General features: G+C 40.1%; 1 protein-coding gene across 10 annotated transcripts in view; it reads left to right on the forward strand.

Annotated features, from left to right (window-relative positions):
* The window catches only part of kmt2ca (lysine (K)-specific methyltransferase 2Ca), a 491,834-nt gene that overhangs the window by 461,614 nt on the left and 8,926 nt on the right, over positions 1–21,294 (forward strand). For 7 of the 10 annotated variants that reach the window (XM_063044443.1, XM_063044442.1, XM_063044440.1 and 4 more), the window contains 9 exons: positions 2,014–2,168; positions 2,413–2,656; positions 3,135–3,280; positions 4,714–4,821; positions 6,344–7,463; positions 9,777–9,913; positions 11,546–11,688; positions 13,896–14,064; positions 14,953–15,069. In XM_063044443.1, coding sequence (XP_062900513.1) covers positions 2,014–2,168; positions 2,413–2,656; positions 3,135–3,280; positions 4,714–4,821; positions 6,344–7,463; positions 9,777–9,913; positions 11,546–11,688; positions 13,896–14,064; positions 14,953–15,069 — 2,339 coding nt within the window. The remainder of the gene's footprint in view (positions 1–2,013; positions 2,169–2,412; positions 2,657–3,134; positions 3,281–4,713; positions 4,822–6,343; positions 7,464–9,776; positions 9,914–11,545; positions 11,689–13,895; positions 14,065–14,952; positions 15,070–21,294) is intronic. The other 3 variants (XM_063044445.1, XM_063044450.1, XM_063044444.1) reach the window with 2 other exon arrangements.

A 21,294-nucleotide genomic window follows, 5' to 3' on the forward strand; every position in this document is an offset into this window, starting at 1 on the left:
GAGAGGAGAAATTGGGCATCCCTGTCTAGTGCCTATCTCTAAAATGAAGGAGTCAGAGAGGTCCCCATTTATCTTAATTCGGGCTGTAGGGCTGTCATATAGAGTCTGAACTACTTTAATAAACCTTTCTTGAAAGCCGAATCTCCCTAACACTCTGTATAGGAATGCCCAAAACCTGAATAGTTTCAAGTAAAGGAGAGCAAAACAAAATAAGATTGTGCATGGAAAACAGAGATGACTTGAAAACTTCTTTAGAGTGATACTGTAGTTTGTAAACTATTGATTTGAGTAAATCAGGTGACGTTATTAGATTCCTAGTTAAAGTTCATTGATTATGTGCAAAGACAAAGTCAAAAGAAAGATGTTAGTCTGCAACTGAAGCCGAACCTATTCCAAACTCTACTACTTAGAGTGGACTGTTGTTGCACTACTTTTCTGGACTCCTTGCTCTCTACTTAGACCATTAGACTGTAAGATACAGGAGCAGAAGGTTGTCAAGCCGAGGAGTGGTAGTGGGGACAAGCTCCCACTACCTAAAAGTGCTCCTCACAGTGCGCGCCTCAAATAGCCTCTGACAACCAAGTCCAACTCCTGGCCTTCTCGTGTGGCTTAGCCTCTAAGCCTGGCGGAACTGTTTCTACTGACAGGAGAAGAGGCGAAGGTGGGTCCTGGCACCTTTGGGTAGATGGAGCTTGTTAACCTGGGAAGGCAGTCCATCTAAGAGAGGGAAAACTCTGATTTCAAACCTCTGCTGCCTTGCGGCCATACCCACTCATGGGAAAGACTTTGGGAGTAAACCCTGAGGACAAATCCGGAGCTGGGGTCCCTAAGGCAGTCTGACGTTGCCTTCAAACTCGTTCTGGCAACTCCTGCGACGACACTGGTGCCAAGCTGTATCAGCCCTCGCCCTTCCCTTGGACAACATCGGTGTCATGGAGAGGGGAGACTTGCTGCATAGGCAACTGCCTGTCTTCCATACAACCTTGCCTAGGCCTGCACCCTGGAGAGGACACTCCAGTGTCGCCTCACCGCGGCAGACGCTGTGCTACCAACACAGACTGAAGCAAGACTTTCCAGGCACAGATCCATGATCTCGCGAGACTAACAGATGCCACCATAGCAGCAGAATTAGGCCATTTGGCCCATTGAGTTTGCTCTGCCGTTTCATCATGGCTGATCCAATGTTCCTCTCACAGCCCCAGTCTCCTGCCTTCTCCCCATATCCCTTCATACCCTGACCAATCAAGAATCTATTAACTTCTGCCTTAAATATACATATTGACTTGTCCTCCACAGCTGCTTGTGGCAAAGGATTCCATAGATTCAACACCACATTCCTCCTCATCTCCATTCTAAAAGGATGCCCCTCTATTCTGAGGCTGTATCCTTACTGTATTTTGATTGACAATAACATGGGCAATAAGTCCTTTCAGAAGTCATCAGAATAGATGTTTGAATTTAATCTTCATCAATATCATTAGATTGAAATAAATTTGAAGTTACATTGAGCAATAAATGCACTGTTTTGTATTTATTATCACTTTCTTGAAACATAGAGAAACAGAAATCTGCCGCACATTACAGGCCCTGTGGCCCACAGTGTTGTGCCGGCCATGTAAACTACACTACTCATTCTAAAACCCATGAAATTTGGTGATATCTCTATCAGATAGTTAAATTAACAATAAATATATTAATTTCTCTCCTTCCACGCCGTTTGCACTCTCACTTGCTTTTCTTCTCTCTCTTAAGTGGCCAAGTCATTGGGTATATTTAACGCAGAGGGTTGACAGGTTCTTGATTAGTAAGCGTGTCAAAGGTTATGGGGAGAAGACAGGAGAATGGGATTGAGAGGGATAAAAAATTAGCCATGATGGGCTCGCACTCGCACTCACATTTATACGTGCACTTTCTTTATTACTGAATTCTGAATAAAGTCGTATATAGTGTGAGCAGTGAGATTTTTTCCCAAGGTTTTCCAAACACTAATGTGGGTTTCTGTTCTGATTTCAGGTTCAGAAGCTAGACGGAGTGAGGTTAAAATGGAACCAACCTTTGGAAATATGGGTTCATCAATGTATTTTAAAAATCAGTTTGCACAGTCTCAAAATGGACCTAAGATGGGCCTTGTGTCCGTAGCACTTACATTAACACCAAATGCAGCTGAGGTGAGACAGTGCTATATAATTGCATTTAGTTAACTTCGTTGTTCTCTATTTTGTCTAAGTTACGCACTTTTTACCTGTACTGAAAGGCTCTTCCTCAACATCGTGCTTTGGCTTACAGTTCAGTTCAACCATGAAAGTTGTTTTAAAATCTTGAAAAACAGCTTTTGTTTCGTTTTTTCTCCTCATTTAGCAATTGGTAAGGACATTATATGATTTTTTTAAAAACTTGTTTCTTCAAAATTAGGACATTGGTGGTGTTGTGGCAGCAGTGGCTGATCTCCTGCACGTTAAGGTTCCCAACAGTTACGAAGTCAGCAGCGGACCTGAACCGTCTCCAATGCCTTTGATAAATCCATACAAGTTTAACCAATCCTTTGAAGGTAGACCATCACTCTTAGCTCAGGCTTCTCACCCTGGATTTACTGGTCCTGTTAAGGTTATGAGGCCTGTTGGACCTTCAAGTCTCCCATATATGATTCCTCCCCATGGTAAGTCTGTTTAAACTCACACATACCATTTCCATTATAGCTAAGGCTACTGTCTTCTCTCAACTTGTGCTCAGTAGCTTAAGAACTACTGTATAATCAGATTTTACAGCACTTGTACTTAAATATACTTGAATAAGCAGCTTAAGAACTACTTAATAAGATACTTACTGATGTGCATTGTGCATGACTTTTATAAGATGAATAAAGAGCAACAAAACCTGCTCTGACCATTTACAATATGCACAGGTACGGAGAAATGAAAACAGTTGCAGTAACATACTTTGCAGTGTCACTTCTCAAATTCACCTAATCATCAGGGATGGTTACTCTTACTGAGAGGGAGGTCCGCGCAGTTCAGGAAGGTCCCCTTCATTACCCTTATGTGGATTAAATGGTTGACACTTTTTCAATAATCTGTCAAGTTCTGAGTGTTAGTAAGTGCAGGTGAAATGGTTCTGCTATTTTGTCTTCCCTGTAGCAGGCACAGTGGCGCTCAAAGCAGATAATCGAGCAGTTATGAACACCTCTACCACCTCTAAACCTCAGTGGTGCCGACATTGTGATGTTGTGGTGCTTGGTAACGGTGTACGGAAAACACTCACAGATCTTCCATATAATAAGCAGGTATGGGATTTTATGCAACGAGCCATATTTACTACAGAATTACTGTGCTTGCTTTAAATTTAATGAAGAGTCAATTTTAATGGGAATTTGTAAAATTTGCTGAACTAATGTTTTTTTTGATTAATGGAGTTCAAAGATTCTTTTCTGTTCATTCATTAATCATGTGAAATATTAATTGATAAACCACACTTAAGTGACAGCATGCTGTATTTTAGGAAATGTGTTGGCAGAAGTCAGTCAAAGTTTTCAGCCCAGAGTGCACTAGAGAGGTTGCAGAGGTGATGTTCAAGGACTGGAGAATTACTGTAAGGAAGAAAAAGCAACTAGGTTGGAGCTTTAAACATGGGAGACAGATAGAAATGAATTCCACAGGTTTAGACAGTGAATAGACACAGCACGTAATGAGGATGAGATGGAGAATGGGAAGAATGATAGCTAGAGGACATCAACTTAAATTAGATGGCAGACAGATTAGAAATTGGAAAACCAAAGAGGAGTAGAAGGTCACAAGGAGTAGAACCACAACCTGGAAGACTTTTGGACCGACATTTAACAAGCAGCGAATAGAGGGAAATGGACCGTGTGCTGGCAGTTTAGATTGGTACTGTGGTCGGTGAAGAAGTTGTGGACTGAAGAGCTTGTCCCTGTCCTGTTCAATATTATAAGGAGCAATCTGATTAAAAGTGGTTGATGGGGTTGAAGTTGTGTGAATCATCTGGTAACACCAGATTAAATTGTGTTGCTTCTTCGAAAGGGGCAATTAAAGGCTACATCTTTGTTAATAATGCAGAGTTCAAGAAGCTTGATGGCACTCTTTTTGAACATATCCATCAGTTTAATTTTTAATCTGATTGATCTTTGAATTCATTTGACTAGCACTGTACCTTACTGAGACTCCTTGCTGCTATTCTTACCTGTTCAGTATAGTTTTAAAAACAAGCAATTCAATATAAGTGACGAAAGTCCCCAACAGTCAATGTCTTTGAACAAAAGTCATAGTCATCCAATCATACAACATGGAAAGAAGCCATTTGGCCCAGCATATCCACAATGTCCAGTGTATCGCTTTAACTTAATTTTAAAGTATGTTCATCTTAACTTTTGTTGGCTGATTATTTTTTTAATTTAAAGTAATACACGCTAGCAAATCAAGTGTGGAGGAAAAATTCAATTAAACACGCACTCTTTTCAGCTCCATAAATAGTGGTAAAAGTATCCTTTGTACCCCCGAACCATTTGGTAATACTTGTTTGGATTACATAGAGTGCATGAATATAATAATTCTGTACAGTACCAAAGCCTGCCTGCCAATTGTGTGATTACTGTTTTGATTCTATTCTGACAGCAATTCTGTATTTTTGTAATGCTTAAGGGAACATTTGTATATATTTGTGTCAAAACACAATCATAAGCTTTTTTTTTTCTTCCCTCAGGATTCAAGAGATGGAACAGGAAAACTAGAGACTGATATTGTCTTTTGTAGCAATAGTTGTTTTGTACAGTATGCAATGGCCACACAAGCAAAAACTCCAGATACAAAGGTAATCAATGAAATATTCTTCCAAAGTAAGAGCGGTTTTTAAATTAAGCATACATAACTGTGCGGGCAGTGGGGTAGAGATTCTTCTCTACCAAAGGAGGTGTAAGGCACTCCATCTCTCCGCTAGCCTGCAGGTCACCCTTGGGCAAAGTGTAACATCTGCTTAGGACCCCACCCACCATGATCAGGATCACGTGAAACCATGGGAGCAGGTGGTGGGTGGTTGTATGAGGAGCTGGTGCATATCATAGGTCCTTGTATGCAACCACTAACGCCAGGCAATCTCTGAAGAGTAATTGATAAAGGTTGGCCTGCCTGTCTTGTAAAGGCATTGCCCAGAAGAAGGCAATGGCAAACCACTTCTGTAGCAAAGACTGCTAAGAAAAGTCATGGTCATGGAAAGACCATGATCTCCCAGCTACAACATGGCATGGAATGTAACAAATGCATAGCTGCATCTGTCATTGGCAGTTTTTGGATTTTGACCATATTTCAAAGTACCATACTTTATAGAGTCTATTAATATTAAAATAAAAACTAAAATGCTATGGGTCTGTTTGAATAGCTCAGTGTAAAATAGTCAAATATGCCAAGAATTGCTTTTAAATTAAAGGGAAAATGCTTCATAGTACAAGATCAACTTCCATAGTGCCAAGAGAATCATGAATCGTCTGTGAAATTCACTTTTAGTAAATCTTACAGGCAGAACAATTCTACTTAATGTCAAAATATTACATAATATTTTGAAAAAATATTTCTGCTTATCAAGTAATGGTATAGGGTATTGTTAGCATTTAGGTGGCAGGAATGCCATTCCCTTGAGTCCTTTGGTTTCCTTCCATATCCCAAAGACTTGCTAGTTGGTAGATTAATTGGCTACTGGTGATTAACCTATATATAGATATGTATATGAGAATTAGTGTGACATTGATGGACTCTGGCAAAGAGATTACAGGTGAATTTCCTGAGAGTTTGATGGGCTGAAAGGCTGCCCTTCTGTTCATAAATTTTTGAGAAAAGTAATTCATTTTTGTTTAAGGAATATATTTATAAAAGCTTGAGGCAAAATTTTTCCCTAAAAGATTTTGTAAGAAACCTTTTCAATTGTATAAGCCACTTCTATCATAATTCTTATTTATGACTGTCCTGCTTCCTTTAAGGTTGCAGGGAGAGAGGGAAGGAAGCAGAAGAAGCTTCAACATAGATCTACTTTTAATCGTAATAGTTGTCAGATCTATTGTTTATTTGTACTCTATTTCTGTAATTGTTTTAATAGTCCTTTCCATTCAGATAGGTTTGATGTGTGCAGCCTAAGTCTGTGAAGGTTCTGCAGAGGAAATTTGCTTATATCTAATCTTATTTAATGTTGTCATTCAAGGTGCTTAGTTATAAATTTTTAACCAAAGTGTTAATAAATATAGGATTTAAATCTTGAACTTATTTAATGGACGATTGATTGTTGCTCTTAGTCAACTCAAGTTGGAATAAATTATCTTCACCAGCTTTTGTCTATTTTAAACCAGCAGGAGTTTCCATCTGCGGTGGCAGAGCAGCAACCTAAGGATGTGACGCGAAACACATTCCATCATTACAACAACAACACTTCCCCTTTGGATGTCCATCGCCTTCCACGGATTCAGGAGAATGCAGTTTCTCCAACTCTCAGTGTCTATTTTCCTCCAGCCAACCTGCAGTTGTTCAAACAAGATCCAAAGCCTGATGATCTCAAGGTGACGGTGAAGCTGAAACCTAGGCCAAGGTCACTTCAAGGAGGTTTGGATGACAATCGCCCCATTAAAAGGTGGAAGGGGATGAAGTGGAAAAAGTGGAGAGTTCAAATAGTCATTCCGAAAGAGCATTTAAAGCTGGTGTCTGAAGAGGAAATAGACGAACTTCTAAATAAACTTGGGACATCATTCAAGCCCGAGCCCATGCCCCGAGATTATAGACGATGTTGCTTATGTCATGAAGAAGGTGATGGAACAACTGATGGGGCTGCAAGGCTCCTGAACCTTGATCTGGATCTCTGGGTCCATTTAAATTGTGCCCTTTGGTCCACAGAAGTATATGAAACACAAGCTGGCGCCTTGATTAATGTGGAGTTGGCTTTGAGACGGGGCCTTTCCATGAAATGTGTTTTCTGTCATAAAATGGGAGCTACTGGTACATGTCATCGGATAAGATGCACCAATATTTATCATTTTACCTGTGCCAGTAAAGCCCAGTGTATGTTTTTCAAGGATAAGACTATGCTCTGCTCATTACATAAACCAAAGGGACCTCATGAGCAAGAGTTGACATATTTTGCTGTCTTCAGGAGAGTTTATGTACAGCGGGATGAAGTTAAACAGGTAGCCAGCATTGTACAGCGAGGAGAACGCAACCACACATTTCGGGTTGGAGGCTTAATTTTCCATGCCATCGGACAGCTCCTCCCACAGCAGATGCAGTCTTTCCACAGTTCAGTAGCACTCTACCCGGTTGGCTATGAAGCAAGCCGGTTTTACTGGAGCACGCGTTACTCTAACAAGCGTAGCCGTTATCTGTGCTCCATTGAAGAAAAGGACAGTGTTCCAGAATTTGTGGTCAGAGTCATTGAGCAAGGTCATGAGGATCTGGTCTTAACTGGAAGTTCTCCAAAAGGTAAGAAAAAAGCATTTCAAATTAGATTTTTAAAATTTTTTATACTGATCCCTCCGTTTGGATTTCAATAGGAACTCAAGTGTATCTCACCTCATCTACAAAATCAAAATAAAACTGCTTATAAATCAAATCGTAATTTGTACATTTTAAGTATTTTGGCACTTGGTGTTTTCTCAGTAGATTTCATTATGGAATAGAGCCTTTTATCTCTCAAGTAATAGAAACAGTTTTTTAGATCTCTGTCTCCATCTCTGGAGACAAACTGTCTACCAACGTCATTTATAAAATTACTGAAAGCCATGTCTGTCTTCCTCCAGCTCTGTCTCCTGTAAATATGCTATTCCCTCTTCTCAGTTCCTTCATCTCCTCCGCATCTGTTCCCAAGATGTGGCTTTCCTTTCCGGGACATCAAAGATGCCGCCTCCTTCAAAGAATGGGATTTTCCTTTCTCCACCATTGATGTTGCCCTCACCCACACCTCCTCCATTTCCCAGACATCCATGCTCACCTTATCTTCCTGCCACCTCAACAGAGATAGATTTCCTCTTGTCCTCACCTACCACCCCATGAGCCTCCACATTCAACTCATCATTCTCTGCAACTTGCACCATCTTCAACGGGATCCTACTCCCAAACACATCTTTACTTCCCTCCCACAACTGTTTTCACAGGGATTGCTCCCTCTGTAAATCCTTTGTAATTCTCCCCCACTACTCACCCTCCTGGCACATAATCCCTGAAAGCGACAGAAATGTTACACCTGCCCATTTACCTCTTCCCTTACCTCCATTCAAGGCCCCAAACAGTCTTTCCAGGTGAAGCAAAACCTCACCTGTGAATCTGTTGGAGTCATCTGTTGTATCCAGTGCTCCCGACATGGCCTCCTCTACATTGGTGAGATTGCTTTGTCGGGCACCTTCATTCCATCTGCTAAAAGCTGGATTTCCCAGTCAATCGTTTAAATTCCTGTCCCCATTCCCATTCTGACATGTAGGCCCATTGCCTCCTCTTTTATCAAGCTCAGGATAGTGGAGCAACACCTCATATTCCGTCCAGATAGTCTCCAACCTAATGACATTAAAATCGATTTCTCCTTCTGGTGCTTTTTCCCCATCGGCCTTCTCTTCTGTTCCCCACCCTGGCCTCTTACCTCTTCTCCTCTGTTGCCTATCACCTCACCCTGGTGCCCCTCCTCCCTCCCTTTCTCCCATGGTGCACTCTCCTCTCCTACCAGATTCCTTCCTCTCCAACCCTTTACCTTTCCCACCCACCGGCCTTCAGTATCACATTCTAGTTGGTTCTCCTTCCCCTCCCTCCCCCACCTTTCCCCTTCCTTCCCAGTCCTGAATCAACTGTTTAATTCCCCTCTGTAGATGCTGCCTGACCTGCTGAGTTCCTCCAGCATTTTTGTGTGTTGCTCTGGATTTCCAACATCTGCAGAATCTTTTGTGCTTAGAAGTTTTCTGTTTTACTTCTCTTTATCAATCTGGAGCTTATTTCAATTTTTTTTTTAAATGTATTGTAGGCTGCTTCAGTTTGAAACATACATTGAGCTTGTTCGTTGGAAACCACGTCATTTTGATTCTGACCAAACATTATATTGGTGTTAGTTTATTGTTGCCATGTATCAAGTTAAAGCAAAAGCCTTCTGTTGTGTATATCTAGCTGAGGGATGTATAGTTCTGTGGAACACAGAATTCCAAGAATCCACAGACCATGTTCTTAAATTGGAGCAGTTCACAACAATGATCAACTTGTGTGTAGTAAATCTGTAGCTTTGTAGAGTCACAGAGAGAAATGTCACAGAAATGGGCCCTCCAGCCTAGCATCCATTGCTATCAACCACCCGTTTAGGGTAATCCTATATTAATCCCAGTTGTCCTCACATATAGGCCCTTTAACCCACAAAGTTCTGAGGTAAGGGCATGTTCGGCACAGCGTTGTGGGCCGAAGGGCCTGTATTGTGCTGTAGGTTTTCTATGTTTCTATTCTCAACTCTACCCCCAAATTCTATCACTCCCTAACCCCTATTACATACTAGGGGCAATTTACAGTGGCCAGTTAACCTATCACTCTGCAGGTCTTGTATGTGGGAGACAAAAGGAATACTTGAGGGAACTCATTTGGAGAACCCAGTAATCACAGTGGCGTTCAGTGCAATTTACTGGCAAGCATTACTGTAAAATCTTATTTTTTTGAAAACGTGTTTGCTAAAAAGCATAATAATTCAAAACTTGACAACAGTAAATGAGGAAACCAAAGGTGCCATATAAAATTGATTGAAATGATGGAAATTGCACTTTTCTCTTTCAGGGGTGTGGCAAAAGCTTTTGGAGCCCATAGCACGTCTCCGAAAAGATGCTAATATGCTGAAACTCTTTCCAGACTACCTTCGGGGAGATGACCTCTTTGGCTTGACTGTTTCTGCAGTCACAAGGATAGCCGAGTCGGTATGTGGATTTTACAAAACAAAATAAGTATTTAAGGCTCTACAATGTGCCGCCTTCCTCTTTTCCAGATTTGATCTGTTATTATCAAATGTAAGCTAATTTGAGATGATAAAGAGACATAGATTGAGTGTAAACAGCCAAAGACTTTTTCCTAGGGTGGAAATGGCTAATTCAAGTAAGCATAATTTTAAGCTGATTGGAGGAAAGTATAGAGAGGACTTTTTTTTTAAAACAGAGTGGTGGGCATGTGGAATATACTGCCAGGGTGGTGGTAGAGGCAGATAAATCAGAGACATTTAAGAAATTCTTAGATAGGCACATGGATGATAGAAAAATAGAGGGCTAGAAAAGGAAGGGTGAAATTGATCTTAGAGTAGGTTAAAATGTCAGCACAATGTCATGGGCCAAGGAGCCTTTATTGTATGGTACTGTTCTGAGTTTTTATTAAAATAAAATGACAATTTGCCAATAGGTTAGATTTCTGCTGTAAGAGGCTTAACCACAACATAAAACTGACACTGTAGTACTAAGGAGAATATGGGCTGTTTCCTGTATCTACATACAGGTACAATAATAATTTTAAAAAACTTACAGTGGCTTCACAGGCACATAGTGTCATTTAAGCAGCATTCACAAGAAAAACATAAATTGTACATCATTTTTACAAAAAAGAGCAGAATTAGTAAAGGAAGAAAAGAAGTCCCAAGTGCTCAGTGGTCATAGTGATGCTAAACTGTAGTGGTTAGGTTTGTACTCACAAGACAGCCATCAGTGATGGATTTCCACACTGCTTCCTGTGCGCCAGCACAGATTTTGATTTATAAAGGAAAAAGGGATTTGAAGATCAAGCCGCCACATCTGGCACAGTGATCCCTGCCCTTCTATATGCTTCTGAAACCTGGACTACTTGCAGCAAGCACTTCAAGGCATTAACAAAATACCACCATTGCTCGTTCTTCAAAATTCTCCCAATTTATTGGGAGGTGAAGTAAACCAACCATGCCAGCACCCCTATATTGAGGCCTGGGTTACACTCAGTCACTCGCATGGTTAAACTAGCCTCTAACCCTAGCTCTGTGATGTATTTGGTTGCTAATCATATTAAATACAAATCTAAAGTTTGAAATGTGAACTTCAAAGTTACAGTTGAGTTTTAACAATTATGATCAAAGTTTCAGTGATAGGCTATTTCACCATCTTGCCAGTAATCAACTGGGTAGCTGTACTTCAATCATTTTTACCAAGAAATCCCAAATTAGAGATACAGCATGGTAACAGGCCCTTCTTGCCCAGTGAGCTTCTGCTGCCCAATTATACCCCTGTGACCAATTAACCTACTAACCTGTACGTCTTTAGAATGTGGGAAACTGGAGCACCCAGAGAAAACCCACAAAGTTACGGGGAGAACATACAAACTCCTTATAGGCAGCAGCAGAATTGAACTTGGGTTGGTACCACTGTAAATCTAAATCTTAAAATAACTATGCTTACCATGCTGCACCAAATTATGTTGACAGATGTTTTAAGTGAGGTTTTTATCATTGATAACAAAAGCCATCAGCATTGTACATTGAATGTGAATTGGCTGAGTTAATTCAACCAGATGTTGGTTTTTAACTTCTTATGTTGTAGCTGCCTGGAGTAGAAAATTGCGAAAACTACACATTTCGCTTTGGTCGCAATCCACTGATGGAACTTCCGCTTGCAATAAATCCTTCAGGCAGTGCCCGATCTGAGCCCAAGATGAGTACCCATGTCAAGAGGTTTGTGTTAAGGTATTTTTGTTTTCAACTTCACATAGTACCGTCCAGGGTTGGAGGTTGCATTGCTTGCTCTGCTGTGCCATGTCATGTCCACCATTTATTAAGGGGTACAATGGCAGGGTCTGTTTAATTGTATAATTGCCGACCATAACTTGTGTACTTCCAATATGGATTAACCTCTGCTTTCCTTGACACTTCATGCCACTGTGAATTGGGGTATAACTCTTGCCCTATTTCCCTATTTCACACATAGAATGTGTTCAGTCATAAACAGTGCCTTAAAAAAGTATTCAGCCCCCAACCCCTAGTTCACATAAATATTACATCATGGATTCTGATCAATTTCACTTGAGAATTTTTATTTGTGAATCACATCCTCCTTTTTTCACAGTAGAGCCCAAAAAAAGGGAAAATTGTAAAGCCTGTAAAACTAAAAAATTCAAAACATGAAATGCCAACAGTTCAAAAGCATTCATTCCCTTTTGTTCAGTACTTAGTGAATCATATCTCACATCTCATTGCAACAAGTAGTCTTTTTGGATACGTTTCTATTAACTTTACACAATGTGATGGAATAAGATTTGCCCATTCCTCCTAGCAAAATTGCTCAAACTATACCCAGTTAGTTGTGGAGCAGTAGTGGACAGGGATCTTGAATTCTTGCTTGAGATGTTCGATCAGGTTAAGGTCAGTACTCTGACTGGGCCATGCAAGGACATAAATTTTCTTCAACTGAAGCCACTCCATGGTTGCTCTGGCAGTGTGATTTGGGTTTGTCCTGCTGAAAGACAAATCTCTTCCCCAGTTTCAGCTTTCTGGCAGAGGCTAGCAGGTTTTTGTGTTCCGGTCCCTACTGCAGAAAAACATCCCCATAGCGTGATCCTACCTCCACCATACCTTACAGTGGTGTTACCTGGCTAATATGCAGTGTTAGATTTGTGCCACCATGTTCCACTTAGTGTTGAGGCCAAAAAGTGCCACTTTAGTCTCATACGACCACAAGACCTTGCACATCTTTACAGTAACTTCTAAGTGATGCTTTACTAAAATCTTGGCAATGACGTGGTTTTATTAAGCCCAAGGCTTCTTTCTTACCACTCTTCCATAAATACCCTTTTAGTGTAAGGATTTAGAGATTGTGAAGCCATGAAATTCATCTCCATTTGTAGCCACTGACTTCTGCAGCTCACTCAGAGTGACTGTTAGTGTCACAGTGTCCTCTCTTACAAGTACTATTGTTCTCCAGCGACAAAGTTTGGAGGAGAGGCCTGACCTAGGCAGTGTGGCTGTGATTTCCCCCAGGATCAGTAAAGTATGACTATGTTTCGTATTGTTTCCACTTGTTTTGATGGACTGTGCTAAGCTCTGGGGTATGGTCGGTGCCTTTGATGTGACTTTGTATCCTTCCCCAGATTTGTGCTTCTCTATTATCATTTCCCTGACCTGCCTTGAATGTTCTTTTGTCTTCATTTTGGTTTGGTCTGTTGAAAATCTACCATACTATTGGACCTTAGAGAGAGGGGATATTCATTATTATGAATTCATTGAAACGTGTGATTCTCCAAATTTCTACATTAGCAAATAGGATTAGTTGGTAAGGTGATACTGTACATTGCACCTGAGGAAAGTTAGAGTAGTAATTACAAAGGGGATGAATATTTTTTCAGCCTCATAATTTTGGGTTTGAATTTTTAGTAAATTGTTAATAGATTTTGGAAATTTTCCTTTGATTTTATGCGCAATGTTTTGTAGTTTAGCTCAAAAAGTCCTACTTTAGTATATTATAAGTTTAGAAAATGAGACAGTAAAATGTGAAAATAGTTGTGAGAGCTGAATGCTTTTTCAAGGCACCATATATGTCAAATGTATTGGGAATGAGGGGGAAATTAGCAGTAAGTGGCAATTGAAAAGGATAAAAGCTTTTTTTTCAATATTCTAAATAGTCCCTACTCTCCTTTAACAAAATTAGCTGGAGACAAACTACTTCCTTTATTAATAATTCCTATTCGCTCATTGCACGCCTACTGCTTAAAAACTGCTGCAATAATTATGTACTTGGTGGGTAATCCGCTCAGCTTGGTCCATTTTGTGTGCCATTTACCTTCAAGAAAGAAAAGTATTTCTGTTTACTTATTTTTATTCCCATTGACCAAAAGGAACTTCAGAATTTGTTTCTTTTTCTCCTTCTCTTCTTGTTGCTTGGTGTCCAATTGTGCTAGGCCACATACGCTGAACAGTACCAGTACATCCAAGTCTTTTCAGAGTACAGTCACGGGAGAACTGAACGCACCTTATAGCAAGCAGTTTGTTCATTCCAAATCTTCTCAGTATCGTAAAATGAAGACCGAGTGGAAAATTAATGTGTATTTGGCCCGTTCTCGGATCCAGGTCAGTAATTTGTTGTCAGCACTGGTGAACCATGCGACATGTTGCAAAACTTCTAAATATACTTCTTCTGAATTACTCTCATTGCAATCTGGGGCCTGTAATTTCCCTTTGGGCAACGTACTTTTGTTTAACAAACCCAACAAGTTATATTGTATTATGCTCGATATAGAATACTGTAACTAAGATTGTAATTATAGTGCTCCCTTTGGCGTTGTGTATTGGAACATTATAGAAAGGGGCAAATGCCAGTGTGCTGAAGTATGAATTCTCCTGAATGGAGAAATGATTTTAGGAACTTATGCTATCGTGTTTATTTTTCTATATAAGTAACAAGACTCGGCTGGTGGCATAGTGGCATTAGTGCTGGACTTCAGGACGAAAGGTCCCGAGTTTGAATCCAGCTGGCTCCCCTGCACGCTTTCCAAACCACTACTGTAACTTGCCTCATACGCCGTTCCCCACTATGTCAGAGAGGTGTAGAGGGAAATTGTCCGCTAACCAGAGAAACTCCGGATGCGACGTACCTTTCCTTCCCTATAATTAACAAAATCCTCCTTAAAATCGGAAGTTATGGTGATGCTGAGAATTCCGAGTTTTCCATTTTGTCTAAACTTCTTGATTCTGCAGATTTGGTATAAGCTGTTGTCCCAGTTGGGAAGATAAAAGGCAAAAATTGTCCATGCTCGTAAGTGTGGAGAAGGCTGACTGCACATCTACAGTGCAATTGAATTACTGGCCCAGCTTTGATTTCCCAGTGTCCATTAATACTTCAAAGAACAACCTCAGAAGTAGTTTATTCCAAAAGTGTTACTGTTGTGGCTCCAGATCAAAAATTCTATCTTGTGAATTCAGAATTAGTTAAGTTAATAGCACACTTTTTTTTCTCAGGGTCTTGGATTGTATGCTGCCCGAGACATCGAGAAACATACCATGGTTATTGAGTACATCGGAACAATCATCCGCAATGAAGTGGCTAATAGACGGGAGAAACTTTATGAGTCTCAGGTAAGCTCAGTGTGTTGATGAAGTTCATACATACCATCATATGAAAACGAATGAAAGTCAATTGTATAATTGTATTGTGCAGAAGTCACTTTTATACCATATTTTAGTTTAATTTTTGCCTTCTGCATTAGTGTGTCAGCAGAAAAGAACAAATTTTAAATTTTCAAGCATTCATTTTCCAAATAATTGAATGTTACAGAGAATCTTTTTGCATTTCATTAAAGGAAATAACATATTAAGTAATAGACACACTTTTTGAATAAAATCTTAGTTACTTTGTAGGTATAAAGCCCAGTGCATGGTTAAATAAAGATAACAAGCAAAGGTTCAAATGTTCTTTAATTATCAACGTATACAACACTGAAATTCTTCAGTTCTCCGGGTAGCCTTGAAACCAAGAAAGAAGAGAAAGGCAGCACAATCATCAACTCCAAATCCTTCCTCCTGCACAAAAACCTAACAAAGTGGATCAGGTACACTGACCCCCAAATCCCTCCTCCCGCACAAATAATAACAAATGGGTGCTAATGATCAATGATAATGAGTTGAATAAAATAAACTGATTAACTGAAACAAACTGGGTGAAGGGCAACGAAACTAAAAGGTGAGGGTGTGGCAGATGTGAGAGTTTACTTTTCAGATCATCAATTCTTAGACCATGGCAAAAGTGAGCATAGCAACAAGGCACAAGGTGCTCCCAAACAGAAATTTCGTGGCAGACAGGAGTTCCAAGAAATGCTGTCCAAGTTCTTTTGAAGAAGCACAAACAAACTGGCAAGGTTGAAGACCTGAACCACAGTGGTCATCCACAGAAACTGAGTGTAGCCGATGAGATGTACATCAAACTGATGTCCCTTCTAAATCAGAAAAAGTCCAGCTCTGCCATCAGCTCTGAACTCTCAGAAAGCAATGGAACCCAAGTATACCTCTGAACAATCCAGAGAACTCTTGTCAAAAGAGGTTTTTCATGGAAGAGCTGCTGTCAAAAAGCCATTCTTCCCAAGTGAGAATAAAGCCAAGAGACACAAAAGCAAAAGGACTGGGGTGCTGAACAATGACAGCAAGTGCTCTGGACTGATGGAGCCAAAATTTGAAATTTTTGACTCAGATGGGAGGAAGTTTGTCCATAGTTCGGCTGGAGAGCATTACATGGATGAGTGTCTGCAGCCAACAGTGAAGCACAGAGGAGGTTCCCTGCAGGTTTCGAGCTGTATTTCTGCAAATGGAGATGGTGATGTGGTCAGAATTAATGAATTCCTCAATGCTGAAAAGTACAAGCAGATACTCTTTTCTTTTCTTTTTCAATCTTTTTATTAGTTTCATAAAATATAGACATAACATAGCAAACTGAAGAAAAACCATGAAAAGAAAAAAAAATTTTTTAAAAACCCACCCCAAAAAAAAACTAATCTAAACAGAATTAATCAACTAAACTAAAAAGACTTGGGCAATTTTAACAATGTAAAAATGGAAGGAAAGAAAACCTTAGTGTCGACGACTCCGTTCCTCTCAACCAACAGCACGGAGAAGTAACATAAGCTTGGAAATGGTCAAATTACATCATATGAAAATGCTGAATAAATGGCCAAGTTTTTTCAAATTTAATGGAAGGGTCATAAACCACACTTCTAATTTTTTCCAAATTTAAACACAACATAGTCTGTGAAAACCAGTGAAATACAGTAGGAGGGTTAATCTTTTTCCAATTCAGCAAAATGGATCTTCGAGCCATTAAAGTAAGAAATGCAGTCATCCGACGAGCTGAAGAGGTTAAATGATTTGAGTCTATCATTGGTAATCCAAAAATAGCAGTAATTGGGTGAGGTTGTAAGTCTATTCAAAACCGTGGAAATAATATCGAAAATATTTTTCTAACAAAGGACATGACCAAAACATGTGAGTTAAAGAAGCTATCTCGGAATGACATCTATCACATATAGGATTAATATAAGAATAATAACGAGATAATTTATCTTTGGACATATGAGCCCGGTGCACTACTTTAAACTATATCAACACATGTTTAGCACATATAGAGGATGAATTAACCAATTGAAGAATTTTTTCCCATTTTTCAATCGGTATAATAATCTTACGTTCTCTTTCCCAATCAGTTTTAATTTTACTGGAAACATCAGGACATAAATTCATAATTATGTTATAAATAATTGCTACAACACTTCTCTGAGAGAGATTTAGATCTAAAGATTCTCATCTATTATATAATACCATTGGGGAAATATCTGATCAGTCCCAACATCATTCTGCAGTAGGACAATGATCCCAAACACACAGCCAAAGTCATAACAAGCTACCTTCAGCACAAAGAACAAGGAGCTCTGCCACAGATGGTATGACCTCCACACAGCCCTGATCTCAACATTATCAAGATTACCTGGAGAGACAGAGGCAAGCGAGACAGCCAAAGTCTGCAGAAGAACTGTAGCCCTGTTGTCTCCTCAGTCTGAAATCTTTCATGGAACCCAACACTATCCACCTCTCCCATCTCCCACCCCACCCACAACTTTAAGGACAACGCTGTAAGAACAATTTTTGTAAAGGAGCACTCAATCTGTTTTCGGTTCTTCACACACTCTGATTATTTTTAAAGTGAGATAACTGCTTTTACGAAGTTGAGAAGGGGGAGGAAGGAGAGCTCTTTGTTCTTCTGATGGGTAATTTCACATTAATGTTCCTCCTCATCTGTCTTACATACAAAGCGTTCATCCTATCCATCCTGCACAAATACCTTAGACAGTAAATTGATAGCAAATAGAGAAGTCTCAAGATAAAATATGAAATGATGGAAAAAAGAAACTTGATGTCTTAGACTTCAAGTCCATGCTGTTATTTGCATAATAGATGCTGAGTGTTGCCAGTATTTTCTGCTTTTCTTCCTCTTCGCCAAGAGTCTGAGGACAAACACTTTACTGTTAGAGAAAGGGTTGATTTCTGATGTGCAGACACAGAAAAATAAAGAAAGATTCACAAAGGCATATCATCCCAGTTTCTTTTTCCAAACTCAGTTTCTTTTTCCAAACTATGGCAGTGAATTGCATAACAATAGCTCTAATTTTAAAAGTAATATGAGGGGTGAGTGATAAGTTCGTGGCCTAAGGTAGAAGGACTCAATTTTAGAAAACCTAGCACATTTATTTTTCAACATAGTTCCCTCCTACATGTACACAGTTAGTCCAGCGGTCATGGAGCATATGGATCCCTTCTTTGTAGAAGTTGGCGTCTTGGACCTCCAGAAAGTGGTCCACAGTAGGTTTGTAAACAACAGGAATTCTGCAGATGCTGGAAATTCAAGCAACATACATCAAAGTTGCTGGTGAACGCAGCAGGCCAAGCAGCATCTATAGGAAGAGGCGCAGTCGACGTTTCAGGCCGAGACCCTTCGTCAGGACACAGTAGGTTTGTGGTAGGTTGATAGGTTCGTGGCCTAAGGTAGAAGGAGAAAAGTTACTAACTTCAAACTTTCTACATAACCACTCAAAGAGTTGAACTGCACGTGTATGTAACGAGAGTTGTATAACTCATCTCCTTCTACCTTAGGCCACGAACTTATCAATAACCCCTGCTGTGGACCACTTTCTGGAGGTCCAAGATGCCAACTTCTACAAAGAAGGGATCCGTATGCTCCACGACTGCTGGACTAAGTGTGTAAATGTAGGAGGGGACTATGTTGAAAAATGAATGTGCTAGGTTTTCTAAAATTGACTCCACCTACCTTAGGCCACAAACTTATCAATCACCCCTGGTATAGTTTTCATCGTACTTTTAGGTTGTGGCCTTTACTTTTCAAAGGTACAATCAACAATTTTAGTTGTATTTAAGATTGGGTGATGTTGGATTGTATTTCCCATGATTGTAGTTTTCGATGACATTATTCAATTCATTTCCATGTCACCTTTTATGATTCCTTGGATGTGTGATTTTGTACTCCTATGAGGCTGCAGTACTGTTTGGCCTCTGCTCAGAACCATGTTGCATTTGCTTCACATTTGCAATTGTTTCAGTGAACTCAGTAACACATAAAAGGCATAATTCAAAAACACAGTTCAAAGTAAATTTATTATCAGAGTTACATACATGTCACCACATACAACCCTGAGATTCTTTTTCTGCGGACTGCCATACATTCATGCAAACTCATTAGAATAACTTCAAAAATAAGATTTTTTAAATTCTTTTTGTAACTGAACTACCTGAACAAGAAAATAACATGAAGACATCTGCATTTAAGCTTGCACACCCTCAATACTGTTCTGAAGTGTTGCCTGCATCATTTGAGTGGAGTGAAAGGGTGGAAAAGTAGAAGCCAAAGCTAAGAATTTATTTGAAGAATCGTTAGCATCTAAGAACACCCTCCAGAGCAGGGGTTTCCAAATCTACAGGAATGCTCCACCATTCACCTGAACTCATCCGTTTATCAATGAATCGCATCAGCCACACATTCATTTCAAAATATTTTTCTTGAGAAGATCAGCTAGTAACTGCTTTCCAGTGGAGTGGCCTCTCACAAAGTGCTGGCAGGTCAGGCAGCATCTATGGAAAGGAATAAAGAATCAACTTCAGCCAAGACAATTCACAGCAACTTTCCCTCAATGTCAGTAAGACGAAATTGATTGTGCATTTAAGGAACGGGAACTTGAGGGAACACGCCAGTCATCATCAAGGAATCAGCAGTGGAAAGTGCAAAGTACAAAGTTTAAAAGTAAATTTACTATCACAGTGCATGCAGTATATGTCACCATATGCAATCCTGAGATTCATTTTTTGTAGGCTTTCACAGTAAATACAAGAAACATCATGGAGTCAATGAAAGACCACAACAGGACAGACAACCAATTTGCAAAAGACAACAAACTCTGCAAATAAATAAATAAATAAATAAATTTCTAGAGCATGAGATGAAGTGTCCTTGAAAGTGAGACCATAGGTTGTGGGAACAGTTCAGTGATTGGTTGAGTGAAGTTATCCCATCTGGTTCAACAGCCCTGATGCCTAAGGTGAAATAATTGTTCTTGAGCCTGGGGATGAGAGTCCTGAAGCTCCTTTACCACCTCCTTGATGGCAGCATTGAGAAGAGAGCACTTCTGGGTGGATGATAGAGGTCCCTAATGATGGATGCTGCTTTCCTGCAACAGTGCTCCATGTAGTTGTGCTCAGTAGGGGAGAGGTCTTTACCCACGATGGACTGGGCTATATCCACTACTTTTTGTAGGAACTTCCATCCAAGGGCATTGGTGTTTCCATACCAGGCAGTAATGTAACCAGACAATATACTCACCACCATACATCTATAGAAGTTTGTCAGAGTTTTAGATGACATGCCAAATCTTCACAAACTTCGAAGAAAGTAGAGGCACTGTTGTGCTTTTTTTATATAACGACAGGACAGGTCCTCTGAAATGATAACACTGAGGAATTTAAAAGTTGCTGACCTCTGAGCCCCTGATCCCATGGACCTCTGGTTTCCTTCTCCTGAAGTCAATAATCAGCTCCTTGGTCTTGCTGACATTGAATGAGAGGTTGTTGGTGTGGCTCCACTCAGCCAGATTTTTAATCTCCCCCTTGTATGCTGATTCATCACCACCTTTGATTTGGCCAACAACAGTGGTGTCAGCAAACTTAAATATGGCTTTGGACCTATGCTTAGCCTCACAGTTATAAGCATAAAGCGAGAAGGGCAGAGGGCTCAGCACACAGCCCTGTGCCGCACCTGTGCTGATTGTGATTGTGGAGGAGATGTGATGGCAAATCTGAACTGACTGACGTTTGCAAGTGAGGAAATTGAGGATCCAGTTACACAAGGAGGTACTGAGGCCTAGGACTTGAAGCTTATTGATTAATTTTGAGGGGATGATAGTATTGAATTCCAGGCTGTAGTCAATGAAGAGCATCCTGATGTATGTATCTTCGCTGTCCAGGTGTTCCAGGGTTGAGTAAAAGCCAATGGCATCTGCTGTGAACCTGTTGTGCCTGTAGGAGTGGTTCCAAGTAATTTTGCAGGCAGAAGTTGAGATATTTCATCACCATCCTCTGAAAGCACTTCATCACAGTGGATGTAAATGCTACTGGACAATAGTCATTCAGGCAGGTTAGCACGTTCAGGTAAAGCCTGCTTGAAGCAGGTGGGTGCCTCAGACTAAATATATCAGTAAACACGCCAGCCAGTTGTACTTGATCTTTAGTACTCAGCCGGGTACCCAGTCTGGG

Source organism: Mobula hypostoma, chromosome 3 (assembly GCF_963921235.1).
Source record: "Mobula hypostoma chromosome 3, sMobHyp1.1, whole genome shotgun sequence".
Taxonomy (NCBI): Eukaryota; Metazoa; Chordata; class Chondrichthyes; order Myliobatiformes; family Myliobatidae; genus Mobula; species Mobula hypostoma.